At 36.9% G+C, this 17,449-nt stretch overlaps 1 protein-coding gene across 1 annotated transcript in view; it reads left to right on the forward strand.

Moving 5' to 3' along the window:
- Positions 1-206: 206 nt before the first annotated feature.
- LOC131952032 (alpha-2-macroglobulin-P-like) overlaps positions 207-17,449 on the forward strand; it is a gene marked incomplete at its 5' end in the record, with an annotated part of 53,380 nt that continues 36,137 nt past the window's right edge. The window contains 14 exon segments of the mRNA XM_059314498.1: positions 207-258; positions 380-467; positions 944-1,040; positions 1,688-1,915; positions 2,076-2,163; positions 2,257-2,345; positions 3,283-3,390; positions 10,729-10,827; positions 10,916-11,110; positions 11,927-12,088; positions 12,228-12,302; positions 13,314-13,419; positions 14,892-15,045; positions 16,577-16,802. Coding sequence (XP_059170481.1) covers positions 207-258; positions 380-467; positions 944-1,040; positions 1,688-1,915; positions 2,076-2,163; positions 2,257-2,345; positions 3,283-3,390; positions 10,729-10,827; positions 10,916-11,110; positions 11,927-12,088; positions 12,228-12,302; positions 13,314-13,419; positions 14,892-15,045; positions 16,577-16,802 — 1,767 coding nt within the window.

Here is a 17,449-nt window from a genome sequence, read left to right on the forward strand (position 1 = left end):
AAAAAAACTGAACTTGTGTGTAGTTATTGTAACAATAGTAGGACTATTCATTGTAAATAAAGGGAAATAATTACCATTGTATATAAAAACATTATGCTAAAAATAAAAGTATTTTTTATTAAGTCTTATCACATTTAGTGGTGAGAAGCCATCCCTTTAGACTTATGATACTTGAGACAACATCTTTTCATTATGAACTATTTCAGGATCATAAAGACAGCATCTTTAAATCTGTTAGTTTTGAGGTTAAAGAATATGGTAAGCTATTAAATAATTAAGAAATTTTTTTATTTCTATTTGCACTAAACATTATCTGTCTCTTCTAACCAGTGCTGAAAAAAAAAATTCTTATTACAACAGGCTTGTATGTAATTTTCAGTTCTGCCCGATTTTTCTGCTGAGCTTGAAGTGGAACCACAACTTATTACCAAAGACACAAGAGTGATCAATCTCACAGTTGTAGCAAAGTGAGCTTTCAACAGTTTTATAGCTCCAACATGGCATCTTATTTCTTATATGCTTAAATACTTTAACCCTTAACTGTCCAGGCAAACAAAAAAATATTTTATTTTCCGTATGGCCGGGTGAAAAGATAGCACATTTTTCAGCAATGGCAATTTTAAAACAAACTTATTTTAAAATATCCTCATACATTAAAAAAATAAAACAGTCATTATACAAGAAAATGGTCTTAGTTCATTACAATGTTAAATATCTTAATATTGTATTAATAATAAATAAAAATAACAGTAAGGGTTAAGTGATTGCATGAAGTGAATAAATTAATGTCCTACTAACTGTATATAGTTTGTCATCAGCCACATTTTTTATGCGACATTTTCAATGATGAATCTGTGTTTAAATCAAGAAATAATATGATCAAATTGTTTCTGCACTATTTGTCTGTACAGATTTTGACATGTTTGTGCAATATTTATTTTAGAGATGTTTATGGTCGTCCTGTACAAGGTACAGTAACAATGCAAATAGGAACATGGAGCAAACAAGGACCTAAATTAATTTACTCTGTTGAAGAAATGGTAAGAATGTGGTCAATTCTTACTGACAATCTGTAATCCATCTCTTGCAAGTTTTCTAAGTACGTTCCTATCTGGGGAACAGCATGGTCAAACAGGAGAGTGCATGATTGCTAACCCAAATAGACCTGAGTTTAGATCACTGGGCAGATGAGGTGCATTGACTGGGGACCTGAAACAATCTAGGAGAGAAAACTGAAAAAACTGCTGCTTTTGTTTACAAGCCAGCTTCATATAGCTGTAGCATGCCAGTTTACTTGAGACAAACTTCTGTTATTATTTACTTTTCATATTTTCTGGGTTTGTTTTCATTCAGTTCATTCCTTATTTACAAATCACTGTTAATATAGTTAGTGGGTTTGTTTTCATTCAGTTCATTCCTTATTTACAAATCACTGTTAATATAGTTAGATCAGAGTTTACAGCTCTGACTTTGTCAGACCAGTAAATCTCTGAGTCATTACCAAATAGATTTTTATATCCTTCATCAGATTTGGTTAGAATAAGCAACAATGTGGACTTAACAAACATTAACAGCTTAATTACAACAAGGCCAGAAGAATAATTTTTTTTATAATATAATTATTGATCCCCACCCCCACCCATGGCTAATTCCTACTTGATTGTATTTCCTGATTTCTTATCTACAGCAGCTAGACAAGGGCAACTGTACAGTAGCTAGAGAGACATCTGCTCTACTTCCACCCCAAGCTGATGAAGAAACAACATTGTATGTTGTCTACAATGTGACATACAACTTCACACAAGAGAGATTCATGTTTACATACAATCACTCTGTGTTTTCTGACCATTTTTACCAGATAGATTTTTCTCAGTCAAAACATTTTTTCAAGCCAGGACTGTACTACACGCTCCAGGTAAAAGATTTCTTGCCTCCAATGTAAATGAATGTTACCAAAATTTAGGTTCACAAAAGTACATGGAGATCATTGATAAAAAACATTAAAAATTTATGTTCAGTTACTGTATAGAAATAAAGTGATAGTAAAATAAATGTGTACTTAAATTTGATTTTAGGCACAAGCAAAATCCAAGCTTGGAAATATAGCATCATCAAAGCAAATCAACCTAACTATTGCGTATGTCTCAGGATCAAATTCTAAATGTAAGGTTTTAAAATATTTTAACCGATACATCTGATATATCAAGTGTTTATCTTATCAGTCTATTTTTTATTTTCATCTTTATACATTTATAGGGGAAAGTCGTCAAGTGAATTTAGATCAGTATGGGAAAATGTTTGAAAACATTTCAACTTCAAATGGCTATACAAAGATCAAATTTCTGGTAAACATTTCTTCTTTACATTTTCTGAACATTCCTTGTTTGTTAGACATTTTATTGTAATTGTTATTATGATAGTCAAAGTTAGATAACTCTGTGGGTTAGTGGTCATATCTTGTGATAAGATTTACACCTATTTTTAATGGAGCTATATGTTGTCACATTTTTTAGTTAAGTTCTTTACTCACTTGAACACAACATCATTCTCTGTCTAATTAGAGGAATCATCAAAAGTTAATTTTAAGATTTGGAAATTCAGTAACACAAGGAGAAATAACTAGTTAGTTGTAATCTTAGTCAGTGAGCTAGTTGTAATGTCAACTTTTCATGTCAACTTTTCATGTCAACTTCTTACGTCAGCTTTTTTTAACAATGAGATAAGGCCAGATACTTCAGGGCAGATAATAGAACTACTCACATGGATTGGTTCTTTGAAGGGAACTTTAAACCAATGGTTTATTTATAGAGCAAATATTTTTAATTATTTGGAGTATAGACTCATTAACAGATTGGAAAGAAATTTTTTTTTTTTACAAGTATCAAATGACTTTTAAGGTCATGGGTGGGTGATAAATACCAAGTTAGCCAAATGCTTTTTTCTAAACCTAATGCTATCATATCTAGCATATAGTTATAACTCAGAATTAAGTCTAAAAATTAAAAAAAATGGCTGAAAATTTCCTGCCGTTGCCATTATCCACTTGTTCTCATCTGATAATAATTTGTTTTTTATTAACTGTCTACTAGAGACTTATCTATGTAGTTGCGTGTCATACAACAATTTTATTAACTGTCTACTAGAGACTTATCTATATAGTTGCGTGTCATACAACAATTTTATTAACTGTCTACTAAAGACTTACCTATGTAGTTGTATGTTAAGACCACATACAACAACTTTTACCAACACTTAACTTGACTGGTTTTATTTGAATGCTAGGCTAGAGTTGTAGATGAAGTACATCCAACTTCTAAAGAATATTTCTTTGAGGTGAATACATTCATTGCAAGAGAGTACATTACCATCTATAGAGTAGATACAAAGAAGGTAAGGTTTCATATATATCAAATTTTTGCCCTTTACTTACACCATTTCTTATTGTAGTCCTAAGTAGGCCAAGACAAAAACATAGTATTGCTACAATCCATTAATGTTTCGCTCGGTAATGAACTTGTGGCATTGTCACAGCATTATTTATGGTTGAAACAAACCTGTGATTGTGGGTTGTTGAATACATGAAAGTGAACTCCAATTTGCATAACTAGATAAGTTTATTTACTCACTAGAAATAATATGAATCCATCATCAAATAAGTGTACAGCCTACACCTGATATAGAATAGTAGAAAATACAAAGTGTACAGCCTACACTTGATATAGAATAGTAGAAAATACAAAGTGTACAGCCTACACCTGATATAGAATAGTAGAAAATACAAAGTGTACAGCCTACACTTGATATAGAATAGTAGAAAATACAAAGTGTACAGCCTACACCTGATATAGAATAGTAGTAAATACAAAGTGTACAGCCTACACTTGATATAGAATAGTAGAAAATACAAAGTGTACAGCCTACACCTGATATAGAATAGTAGAAAATACAAAGTGTACAGCCTACACCTAATATAGAATAGTAGAAAATACAAAGTGTACAGCCTACACTTGATATAGAATAGTAGAAAATACAAAGTGTACAGCCTACACCTGATATAGAATAGTAGAAAATACAAAGTGTACAGCCTACACTTGATATAGAATAGTAGAAAATACAAAGTGTACAGCCTACACTTGATATAGAATAGTAGAAAATACAAAGTGTACAGCCTACACTTGATATAGAATAGTAGAAAATACAAAGTGTACAGCCTACACCTGATATAGAATAGTAGAAAATACAAAGTGTACAGCCTACACCTGATATAGAATAGTAGAAAATACAAAGTGTACAGCCTACACTTGATATAGAATAGTAGAAAATACAAAGTGTACAGCCTACACTTGATATAGAATAGTAGAAAATACAAAGTGTACAGCCTACACCTGATATAGAATAGTAGAAAATACAAAGTGTACAGCCTACACCTGATATAGAATAGTAGAAAATACAAAGTGTACAGCCTACACCTGATATAGAATAGTAGAAAATACAAAGTGTACAGCCTACACTTGATATAGAATAGTAGAAAATACAAAGTGTACAGCCTACACTTGATATAGAATAGTAGAAAATACAAAGTGAACAGCCTACACTTGATATAGAATAGTAGAAAATACAAAGTGTACAGCCTACACCTGATATAGAATAGTAGAAAATACAAAGTGTACAGCCTACACCTGATATAGAATAGTAGAAAATACAAAGTGTACAGCCTACACTTGATATAGAATAGTAGAAAATACATATGAGCACACCAACATATCTTTCACACACCGGGCATAGTCCCGTCTTGCATTGGTCTATGGTGGCTGTCTAACACTGCGGTTACCCCAGGTTATAGAGCCCTACATTCTCTCCCTTCACTCAGTGAGTGATCTCCAAAAAGCTTGGAAAATACAGTGATTGATAGCTCACACATTCACTTCCGATGGCCAGGTATTCAACTATCACACGTTTCACTCCAAATACAATTCACAATAAAACAGTCTGTTACAGGGATTGATGCTAAAAATAATTTATATCTCTCCAACAAGTATTTTCAGAGAATATTAATTTACCAGAATACTATTTTAAGATGATACTAGTGTACCAGTTTATTTTCAAAGTTGTGTGACCATTTATAGGTAGGTTACCATATTATCCCAGTAGGTGGGTTACCACATTATCCCAGTAGGTGGGTTACCACATTATCCCAGTAGGTGGGTTACCACATTATCTCAGTAGGTGAGTTACCACATTATCCCAGTAGGTGGGTTACCACATTATCCCAGTAGGTGGGTTACCACATTATCCCAGTAGGTGGGTTACCACATTATCCCAGTAGGTGGGTTACCACATTATCCCAGTAGGTGGGTTACCACATTATCCCAGTAGGTGGGTTACCACATCCCAGTAGGTGGGTTACCACATTATCCCAGTAGGTGGGTTACCACATTATCCCAGTAGGTGGGTTACCACATCCCAGTAGGTGGGTTACCACATTATCCCAGTAGGTGGGTTACCAGATTATCCCAGTAGGTGGGTTACCAGATTATCCCAGTAGGTGGGTTACCACATTATCTCAGTAGGTGAGTTACCACATTATCCCAGTAGGTTGGGTTACCACATTATCCCAGTAGGTGGTTACCACATTATCCCAGTAGGTGGGTTACCACATTATCCCAGTAGGTGAGTTACCACATTATCCCAGTAGGTGAGTTACACATTATCCCAGTAGGTGGGTTACCACATTATCCCAGTAGGTGGGTTACCACATTATCCCAGTAGGTGGGTTACCACATTATCCAGTAGGTGAGTTACCACATTATCCCAGTAGGTGGGTTACCACATTATCCCAGTAGGTGGGTTACCACATCCCAGTAGGTGGGTTACCACATTATCCCAGTAGGTGGGTTACCACATTATCCCAGTAGGTGGGTTTACCACATTATCCCAGTAGGTGGGTTACCACATTATCCCAGTAGGTGGGGTTACCACATTATCCCAGTAGGTGGGTTACCACATTATCCCAGTAGGTGGGTTACCACATTATCCCAGTAGGTGGGTTACCACATTATCCCAGTAGGTGGGTTACCACATCCCAGTAGGTGGGTTACCACATTATCCCAGTAGGTGGGTTACCACATTATCCCAGTAGGTGGGTTACCCACATTATTCAGTAGGTGGGTTACCCACATTATCTCCGTAGGTGAGTAATATCAGTAGGTGGTTACCACATTATCCCAGTAGGTGGGTTACCACATTATCCCAGTAGGTGGGTTACCACATTATCCCCAGTAGGAGGGTTAACCACATTATCCCAGTAGGTGAGTTACCACATTATCCCAGTAGGTGGGTTACCACATTATCCCAGTAGGTGGGGTTTACCACATTATCCCAGTAGGTGGGTTACCACATTATCCCAGTAGGTGGGTTACCACATTATCCCAGTAGGTGGGTTACCACATTATCCCAGTAGGTGGGATTACCACATTATCCCAGTAGGTGGGTTACCACATTATCCCAGTAGGTGGGTTACCACATTATCCCAGTAGGTGGGTTACCACATTATCCCCAGTAGGTGGGTTACCACATTATCCCAGTAGGTGGGTTACCACATTATCCCAGTAGGTGGGTTACCACATATATCCCAGTAGGTGGGTTACCACATTATCCCAGTAGGTGGGTTACCACATTATCCCAGTAGGTGGGTTACCACATTATCCCAGTAGGTGGGTTACCACCATTATCCCAGTAGGTGGGTTACCACATTATCCCAGTAGGTGGGTTACCACATTATCCCAGTAGGTGGGTTACCACATTATCCCAGTAGGTGGGTTACCACATTATCCCAGTAGGTGGGTTACCACATTATCCCAGTAGGTGGGTTACCCACATTATCCCAGTAGGTGGGTTACCACATTATCCCAGTAGGTGGGTTACCACATTATCCCAGTAGGTGGGTTACCACATTATCCCAGTAGGTGGGTTACCACATTATCCCAGTAGGTGGGTTACCACATTATCCCCAGTAGGTGGGTTACCACATTATCCCAGTAGGTGGGTTACCACATTATCCCAGTAGGTGGGTTACCACATTATCCCAGTAGGTGGGTTACCACATTATCCCAGTAGGTGGGTTACCACATTATCCCAGTAGGTGGGTTACCACATTATCCCAGTAGGTGGGTTTACCACATTATCCCAGTAGGTGGGTTACCACATTATCCCAGTAGGTGGGTTACCACATTATCCCAGTAGGTGGGTTACCACATTATCCCAGTAGGTGGGTTACCACATTATCCCAGTAGGTGGGTTACCACATTATCCCAGTAGGTGGGTTACCACATTATCCCAGTAGGTGGGTTACCACATTATCCCAGTAGGTGGGTTACCACATTATCCCAGTAGGTGGGTTACCACATTATCCCAGTAGGTGGGTTACCACATTATCCCAGTAGGTGGGTTACCACATTATCCCAGTAGGTGGGTTACCACATTATCCCAGTAGGTGGGTTACCACATTATCCCAGTAGGTGGGTTACCACATTATCCCAGTAGGTGGGTTACCACATTATCCCAGTAGGTGGGTTACCACATTATCCCAGTAGGTGGGTTACCACATTATCCCAGTAGGTGGGTTACCACATTATCCCAGTAGGTGGGTTACCACATTATCCCAGTAGGTGGGTTACCACATTATCCCAGTAGGTGGGTTACCACATTATCCCAGTAGGTGGGTTACCACATTATCTCAGTAGGTGGGTTACCACATTATCCCAGTAGGTGGGTTACCACATTATCCCAGTAGGTGGGTTACCACATTATCCCAGTAGGTGGGTTACCACATTATCCCAGTAGGTGGGTTACCACATTATCCCAGTAGGTGGGTTACCACATTATCCCAGTAGGTGGGTTACCACATTATCCCAGTAGGTGGGTTACCACATTATCCCAGTAGGTGGGTTACCACATTATCCCAGTAGGTGGGTTACCACATTATCCCAGTAGGTGGGTTACCACATCCCAGTAGGTGGGTTACCACATTATCCCAGTAGGTGGGTTACCACATTATCCCAGTAGGTGGGTTACCACATTATCTCAGTAGGTGAGGTTACCACATTATCCCAGTAGGTGGGTTACCACATTATCCCAGTAGGTGGGTTACCACATTATCCCAGTAGGTGAGTTACCACATTATCCCAGTAGGTGAGTTACCACATTATCCCAGTAGGTGGGTTACCACATTATCCCAGTAGGTGGGTTACCACATTATCCCAGTAGGTGGGTTACCACATTATCCCAGTAGGTGAGTTACCACATTATCCCAGTAGGTGGGTTACCACATTATCCCAGTAGGTGGGTTACCACATTATCCCAGTAGGTGGGTTACCACATTATCCCAGTAGGTGGGTTACCACATTATCCCAGTAGGTGAGTTACCACATTATCCCAGTAGGTGGGTTACCACATTATCCCAGTAGGTGGGTTACCACATTATCCCAGTAGGTGGGTTACCACATTATCCCAGTAGGTGGGTTACCACATTATCCCAGTAGGTGGGTTACCACATTATCCCAGTAGGTGGGTTACCACATTATCCCAGTAGGTGGGTTACCACATTATCCCAGTAGGTGGGTTACCACATTATCCCAGTAGGTGGGTTACCACATTATCCCAGTAGGTGGGTTACCACATTATCCCAGTAGGTGGGTTACCACATTATCCCAGTAGGTGGGTTACCACATTATCCCAGTAGGTGGGTTACCACATTATCCCAGTAGGTGGGTTACCACATTATCCCAGTAGGTGGGTTACCACATCCCAGTAGGTGGGTTACCACATTATCCCAGTAGGTGGGTTACCACATTATCCCAGTAGGTGGGTTACCACATTATCCCAGTAGGTGGGTTACCACATTATCCCAGTAGGTGAGTTACCACATTATCCCAGTAGGTGGGTTACCACATTATCCCAGTAGGTGGGTTACCACATTATCCCAGTAGGTGGGTTACCACATTATCCCAGTAGGTGGGTTACCACATTATCCCAGTAGGTGGGTTACCACATTATCCCAGTAGGTGGGTTACCACATTATCCCAGTAGGTGGGTTACCACATTATCCCAGTAGGTGGGTTACCACATTATCCCAGTAGGTGGGTTACCACATTATCCCAGTAGGTGGGTTACCACATTATCCCAGTAGGTGGGTTACCACATTATCCCAGTAGGTGGGTTACCACATTATCCCAGTAGGTGGGTTACCACATTATCCCAGTAGGTGGGTTACCACATTATCCCAGTAGGTGGGTTACCACATTATCCCAGTAGGTGGGTTACCACATTATCCCAGTAGGTGGGTTACCACATTATCCCAGTAGGTGGGTTACCACATTATCCCAGTAGGTGGGTTACCACATTATCCCAGTAGGTGGGTTACCACATTATCCCAGTAGGTGGGTTACCACATTATCCCAGTAGGTGGGTTACCACATTATCCCAGTAGGTGGATTACCACATTATCCCAGTAGGTGGGTTACCACATTATCCCAGTAGGTGGGTTACCACATTATCCCAGTAGGTGGGTTACCACATTATCCCAGTAGGTGGGTTACCACATTATCCCAGTAGGTGGGTTACCACATTATCCCAGTAGGTGGGTTACCACATTATCCCAGTAGGTGGGTTACCACATTATCCCAGTAGGTGGGTTACCACATTATCCCAGTAGGTGGGTTACCACATTATCCCAGTAGGTGGGTTACCACATCCCAGTAGGTGGGTTACCACATTATCCCAGTAGGTGGGTTACCACATTATCCCAGTAGGTGGGTTACCACATTATCCCAGTAGGTGGGTTACCACATTATCCCAGTAGGTGGGTTACCACATTATCCCAGTAGGTGGGTTACCACATTATCCCAGTAGGTGGGTTACCACATTATCCCAGTAGGTGGGTTACCACATTATCCCAGTAGGTGGGTTACCACATTATCCCAGTAGGTGGGTTACCACATTATCCCAGTAGGTGGGTTACCACATTATCCCAGTAGGTGGGTTACCACATTATCCCAGTAGGTGGGTTACCACATTATCCCAGTAGGTGGGTTACCACATTATCCCAGTAGGTGGGTTACCACATTATCCCAGTAGGTGGGTTACCACATTATCCCAGTAGGTGGGTTACCACATTATCCCAGTAGGTGGGTTACCACATTATCCCAGTAGGTGGGTTACCACATTATCCCAGTAGGTGGGTTACCACATTATCCCAGTAGGTGGGTTACCACATTATCCCAGTAGGTGGGTTACCACATTATCCCAGTAGGTGGGTTACCACATTATCCCAGTAGGTGGGTTACCACATTATCCCAGTAGGTGGGTTACCACATTATCCCAGTAGGTGGGTTACCACATTATCCCAGTAGGTGGGTTACCACATTATCCCAGTAGGTGGGTTACCACATTATCCCAGTAGGTGGGTTACCACATTATCCCAGTAGGTGGGTTACCACATTATCCCAGTAGGTGGGTTACCACATCCCAGTAGGTGGGTTACCACATTATCCCAGTAGGTGGGTTACCACATTATCCCAGTAGGTGGGTTACCATATTTTTGTACCAGATAACAATTTGTGATAATTGGTACCCCATACAACATTACAGGCCTACAACATTTCCATGTTTTAATAATTGGTCTGATTGTATGGCCAACATTAAACAAAGAGATTCTGTGTATATTTTCAGAAAGATATTTGTGATCTAGTATCACTGAAGTATCGAGCCACTAATGACATCAAAGATCACAACATTGGGACAGAAATCCATAAGTACCTTACAGTTTCTGTAAGTAGACCACCTGTTTTATTTCTAATAGTCTTGAATACAACAACTATTTGAAACATGAGTCTAACCTATTGTATTATCTTCTAAGGTACTTTCTAAAGGTAGAATCATCTACACCACAAAAGTTCCAAGAAACGACAATGGGAGTTCTGTAATTGAGCTACCAAAAAATATCTGCCCTGATTTATCTCCTAACTACAGGATTGTGGCTTATTACCATACATTAGATGAACTTGTGTCAGATTCACTTTTTGTGGATACAAACCCCTCTTGTCTTGATAAAGTAAGGCATTCTTTCAGTTGCTTTTTATGTACTACTAGCCGTCCTGGCCAGGCCCTGCACTGGCCTCTGTGAAAAGCTTACCTGTGTTGGAGCGTGGTGTGTGTGTTTATTATGCAGAGGTCACAGAAACAAGTGAACTCTACTTCACTTGCCCCGTAGACCGTCAGGTTCAAAAGGGAACTACTACTACTACTGCTACTTTCTGTAGTTTAAACTTTTTATTAACCTTAATTGATCATGAGATTTTCCTATTTGTTTCATGTGATGTCATTCTCTTTGTCAGTGATAGTTTTTGTATGAATTATGTTCTCTATAGAGTTCTTGTCACAAACATAAACAAACAACACAAACGCAACCATAAATACTTCTCCTGTAGCTTAATTAAAGGTGTGTCTCTACATTCAAATATGTATTTATTTAAATTTTCCACCTTTAAATCAAATTTAGTTTATACATTTAGTTTTAGTAAATCCAAAATATTATGTTCAACATACTTCCGTATCTTTAAGTTCTGCATATATTGCTAAAGATACTGATCTCATATAGAATGGTGTGGCCTAAGGGATAGAGCTTAGAATACCGGCTCAAGTCAGTAAAACGTCTCTGAGTCCACCCAGCTTTAATGGGTACCTAACTCACATTAGGGAAAGTTAAGGCAGCTGGGTAAAGTGCTGACCAAACCTTCCCTTCATATGCTTTTGTATATTAGAGTAGCAGCAGGTAAAGCAAATAAAACTTGAGCTGAGGTTGAAAGTTTTTATGTCTCCTAGTTATTTTGTCCTCTAATTATTTGTTGTTAAAATTGTTCCTACACAGATTGAGCTGCCTCGTGGGGTTACCACATTACAAGTTCCTTTTAAACCAAAGGATAAATATAATCTTAGAATAACTGGTAGCCCAGGCATGCTTGTTGGTCTCCTGGCGGTGGACAAAGCTGTTCTAATGCTCAATGATAAACAGACTCTAACACGACAGATGGTAAACACTTGTCAAAATTCTACTTGAGATCGTTTACTTTCACTATCAATGTTGTATGCCAACTTTTTATAAATTATGCATATTAACTAAGAAAAATGTCTTACATCAGACATGAATAAAGCTTTTATTAATCTTACAGATTTTCAAACAGCTTGCCAATCATGATCAAGGAGAAGGTGTTGGTGATGGGGTGGATTCCTATTTTACTCTTAAGGTAATAACTCTCATGTTTTAGCATTATACCTAAATATTAAATAAAGCAAATATAAAAAAACCTTTAGCAACAAGCTTTACAGACAACAGCAAGCAAAGGATAGATCTTAATCTTGCTATCTCCCCTTTATTTCAAAGCATTTAAAAACTATGTTATCTGTCATCGAAGTGGAGCGTATCTAGAAGGTATGCACAAAATAACTGCATTAGAAATGGGTCAAAATTGAGTTACAATATTTGCCACAAACCCACAAACAGACGCTATAAGCTAAATAAAAGCTTGTAAAAAAAATTAGGCATTACCCTGAGCAAAACAAACTCTCAATGAAAAAAAATGGGTAGACCCTTCTTACAGACATAGGTAGCTGTAGAATTAGGTAGAATGCCGATTGTTGCAATTTTAAAATTGTTTTTCCATCGTAAATTGTAAATGATAAGCACAATAAAAAATTTGGTTCATCGTCGCAGCCATGACAGGAACTTACCATGAGTCTAACAGTACCAGTTACATACTTTTTTAATATCCCATTTTTAAGTACAAACTGACCACCTGAGGTAAGGTGTCTAATACAGATTTATCGGTCAGTCTGTGTCTGGGCATGTAGATTAAAGACTTGACACCAATAAAGCGGTACCGCAGGTTCAAAGGGTTAAGCTGACAAGCACCATGTGACCAATGCATGACAGAACATAAAAGTTTACTGAGTACTAAAAAAAAAAGCACGAATTTCTTTCAACTAACTTAACCATAGATGACTGAACTTAAGAAACAATTATTTCACTAACACTATATCGCAACACATTTAATTCTGTACATTTTTAAAATAATATATTTCACATTATTTTATATAAAATGTTTTATATTGTGTAGTATGGTCTTTTAAAAAATTGTGCCTAAATTTTCTGTTGTATAGCACCAAATTAAATCTTTTATTATAATTTTATTAAACATGCACTGAGAAATCTTCTGTGGAAGACAAAGTGCCTCTACCAATGATTTTTTTTTCTCCAGAAATCTGGGTTGGAGTTTCTTATCTTTGAGGTTAATACTCCTATGTTATCTGAACCTTTACTAAGTGATTATCAGAACATTTTTGCTCATGAAAAGCCTAGTAGCAGTAAGTATTACCAATATGTCATGAATGATTAGGTTGTGTTGAACAGTTGAATCAAGCAGATGTGACATCTTTGTTTTATAACTAATGATCTGTGACATCTTTGTTTTATAACTAATGATCTGTGACAACTTTGTTTTATAACTAATGATCTGTGACATCTTTGTTTTATAACTAATGATCTGTGACAACTTTGTTTTATAACTAATGATCTGTGACAACTTTGTTTTATAACTAATGATCTGTGACATCTTTGTTTTATAACTAATGATCTGTGACATCTTTGTTTTATAACTAATGATCTGTGACAACTTTGTTTTATAACTAAGGATCTGTGACATCTTTGTTTTATAACTAATGATCTGTGACATCTTTGTTTTATAACTAATGATCTGTGACAACTTTGTTTTATAACTAAGGATCTGTGACATCTTTGTTTTATAACTAATGATCTGTGACAACTTTGTTTTATAACTAAGGATCTGTGACATCTTTGTTTTATAACTAATGATCTGTGACATCTTTGTTTTATAACTAATGATCTGTGACAACTTTGTTTTATAACTAAGGATCTGTGACATCTTTGTTTTATAACTAACGATCTGTGACAACTTTGTTTTATAACTAATGATCTGTGACATCTTTGTTTTATAACTAATGATCTGTGACAACTTTGTTTTATAACTAAGGATCTGTGACATCTTTGTTTTATAACTAATGATCTGTGACAACTTTGTTTTATAACTAATGATCTGTGACATCTTTGTTTTATAACTAATGATCTGTGACAACTTTGTTTTATAACTAATGATCTGTGACAACTTTGTTTTATAACTAATGATCTGTGACATCTTTGTTTTATAACTAAGGATCTGTGACATCTTTGTTTTATAACTAATGATCTGTGACATCTTTGTTTTATAACTAATGATCTGTGACAACTTTGTTTTATAACTAATGATCTGTGACATCTTTGTTTTATAACTAATGATCTGTGACATCTTTGTTTTATAACTAATGATCTGTGACAACTTTGTTTTATAACTAAGGATCTGTGACATCTTTGTTTTATAACTAATGATCTGTGACAACTTTGTTTTATAACTAATGATCTGTGACATCTTTGTTTTATAACTAATGATCTGTGACAACTTTGTTTTATAACTAATGATCTGTGACAACTTTGTTTTATAACTAATGATCTGTGACATCTTTGTTTTATAACTAAGGATCTGTGACATCTTTGTTTTATAACTAATGATCTGTGACATCTTTGTTTTATAACTAATGATCTGTTTAGTGAGCCAAGCAGAAGTTGCTCATACACATCTGTTGATGTTGTTTTTTTACCACCATTCATTCATAAGTTGAGTTCTTCTAAGTAAAAATATTTGAGTCAACAAAGCTGGTCCTTTTAAAAGTGTGCTAAAGCTGTTTTAAAAAAATGATAACTTACAAAAATTATTTGATTAAAGGAATGGCACGTCCAGCCCATGCAGCCCTAGACAATAGTCAGGATTTGGTTACCTCCCCTGTGGACCCAGCTGCTGAAACCAATCAAGTACATTCACAGAGTGTGAGAAATTATTTCCCTGAGTCCTGGCTGTTTGAAGAGAAGATCTTGCCCAGGTAAAAGATTTTATTCTAATGGCACTCGTACTAAGTTATTTGAACCCCTACAGGTCCAGCCTACTGTTTCCCTCTATTCCCACAACCATAAATATTATTTTGTTATTAGTTCCCAGAGCTCATTCAAAATATACATAAATACTAGGTTAAATTTTATTTTGACATGTGGATAATGAAATAAGCAGAATTGAATAAGCATGTTAGAAAATAAATCTGTGAAAAAAGTGTGGCCTACATCTAGAGCTACGATGTCACACAGCAGCTACTTTAATGAGAGAAATATGTAAGCTCTAAGATGTAAACTTTAATGAGAGAAATGTGTAAGCTCTAAGATGTAAACTATAATGAGAGAAATGTGTAAGCTCTAAGATGTAAACTTTAATGAGAGAAATGTGTAAGCTCTAAGATGTAAACTATAATGAGAGAAATGTGTAAGCTCTAAGATGTAAACTTTAATGAGAGAAATGTGTAAGCTCTAAGATGTAAACTTTAATGAGAGAAATGTGTAAGCTCTAAGATGTAAACTTTAATGAGAGAAATGTGTAAGCTCTAAGATGTAAACTTTAATGAGAGAAATGTGTAAGCTCTAAGATGTAAACTTTAATGAGAGAAATGTGTAAACTCTAAGATGTAAACTTTAATGAGAGAAATGTGTAAGCTCTAAGATGTAAACTTTAATGAGAGAAATGTGTAAACTCTAAGATGTAAACTTTAATGAGAGAAATGTGTAAGCTCTAAGATGTAAACTTTAATGAGAGAAATGTGTAAGCTCTAAGATGTAAACTTTAATGAGAGAAATGTGTAAGCTCTAAGATGTAAACTTTAATGAGAGAAATGTGTAAGCTCTAAGATGTAAACTTTAATGAGAGAAATGTGTAAGCTCTAAGATGTAAACTTTAATGAGAGAAATGTATAAGCTCTAAGATGTAAACTTTAATGAGAGAAATGTGTAAGCTCTAAGATGTAAACTTTAATGAGAGAAATGTGTAAGCTCTAAGATGTAAACTTTAATGAGAGAAATATGTAAGCTCTAAGATGTAAACTTTAATAAGAGAAATGTGTAAGCTCTAAGATGTAAACTTTAATGAGAGAAATGTGTAAACTCTAAGATGTAAACTTTAATGAGAGAAATGTGTAAGCTCTAAGATGTAAACTTTAATGAGAGAAATGTGTAAGCTCTAAGATGTAAACTTTAATGAGAGAAATGTGTAAACTCTAAGATGTAAACTTTAATGAGAGAAATGTGTAAGCTCTAAGATGTAAATTTTAATGAGAGAAATGTGTAAGCTCTAAGATGTAAACTTTAATGAGAGAAATGTGTAAACTCTAAGATGTAAACTTTAATGAGAGAAATGTGTAAGCGCTAAGATGTAAACTTTAATGAGAGAAATGTGTAAGCTCTAAGATGTAAACTTTAATGAGAGAAATGTGTAAACTCTAAGATGTAAACTTTAATGAGAGAAATGTGTAAACTCTAAGATGTAAACTTTAATGAGAGAAATGTGTAAACTCTAAGATGTAAATTTTCCAGCTCTGGAGTGTTGCAGCTCCCACTGATATTGCCAGACTCTATGACCACCTGGTCATTGACAGCTGTAGGCCTGTCAGCTAATAGGGGTATCTGTATGACTGATCCTCTTGACATCAAAGTCCAGACACTGTTTTATCTCAAAGTTAGAGCTCCTTACAAGGTTGTAAGATTGGAAGAAATCAACATAAAAATTGATATTTACAACTATTACAACGATGATATACAGGTACATTTTATATTATGTCTAATATATATTTTAATATCTGTATACCACTAAAGCTCACCAGGGTTTGAATATTTATTTATTTATAAATTTATTAGAATTTTAAAATGTTACATGCATAAGATATGTGTAGCATTTTAAAATTCATATGTACTTTTAAAATGAATAGATGTACACATAGAAATATGGTAATAATTGAGCAAGTTTAAGATCAACTTTAATAATTTAATCTTTGTTTTATCACTGGTGAAGTTTATTTATTATATAAAGGTCTTGGGTGAAGTTTGTGAGAAAGTTTGTGTGTGGGATATTCTGTTGTCAAAGTTTGTGAGAAAGTTTGTATGTGGGATATTCTGTTGTCAAAGTTTGTGAGAAAGTTTGTATGTGTGGGATATTCTGTTGTCAAAGTTTGTGAGAAAGTTTGTGTGTGGGATATTCTGTTGTCAAAGTTTGTGAGAAAGTTTGTATGTGTGGGATACTCTGTGTATAAGTGGTGAGTGTAGTAGGTGTGATAGAAAAGGAGGGGAGGGGTGCTATAGGGGATGAAGTTTGCTGTGATGTGGTGCAGCAACACACCTTTTACAACAAGAAACTAGTTTACAAACTAACATTTTCTAGTCTAGTTTACAAACTAACATTTTCTAGTCTAG

This window comes from Physella acuta, unplaced genomic scaffold, assembly GCF_028476545.2.
Source record: "Physella acuta isolate Inbredline_101_S28 unplaced genomic scaffold, ASM2847654v3 ptg000846l, whole genome shotgun sequence".
Lineage (NCBI taxonomy): Eukaryota > Metazoa > Mollusca > Gastropoda > Physidae > Physella > Physella acuta.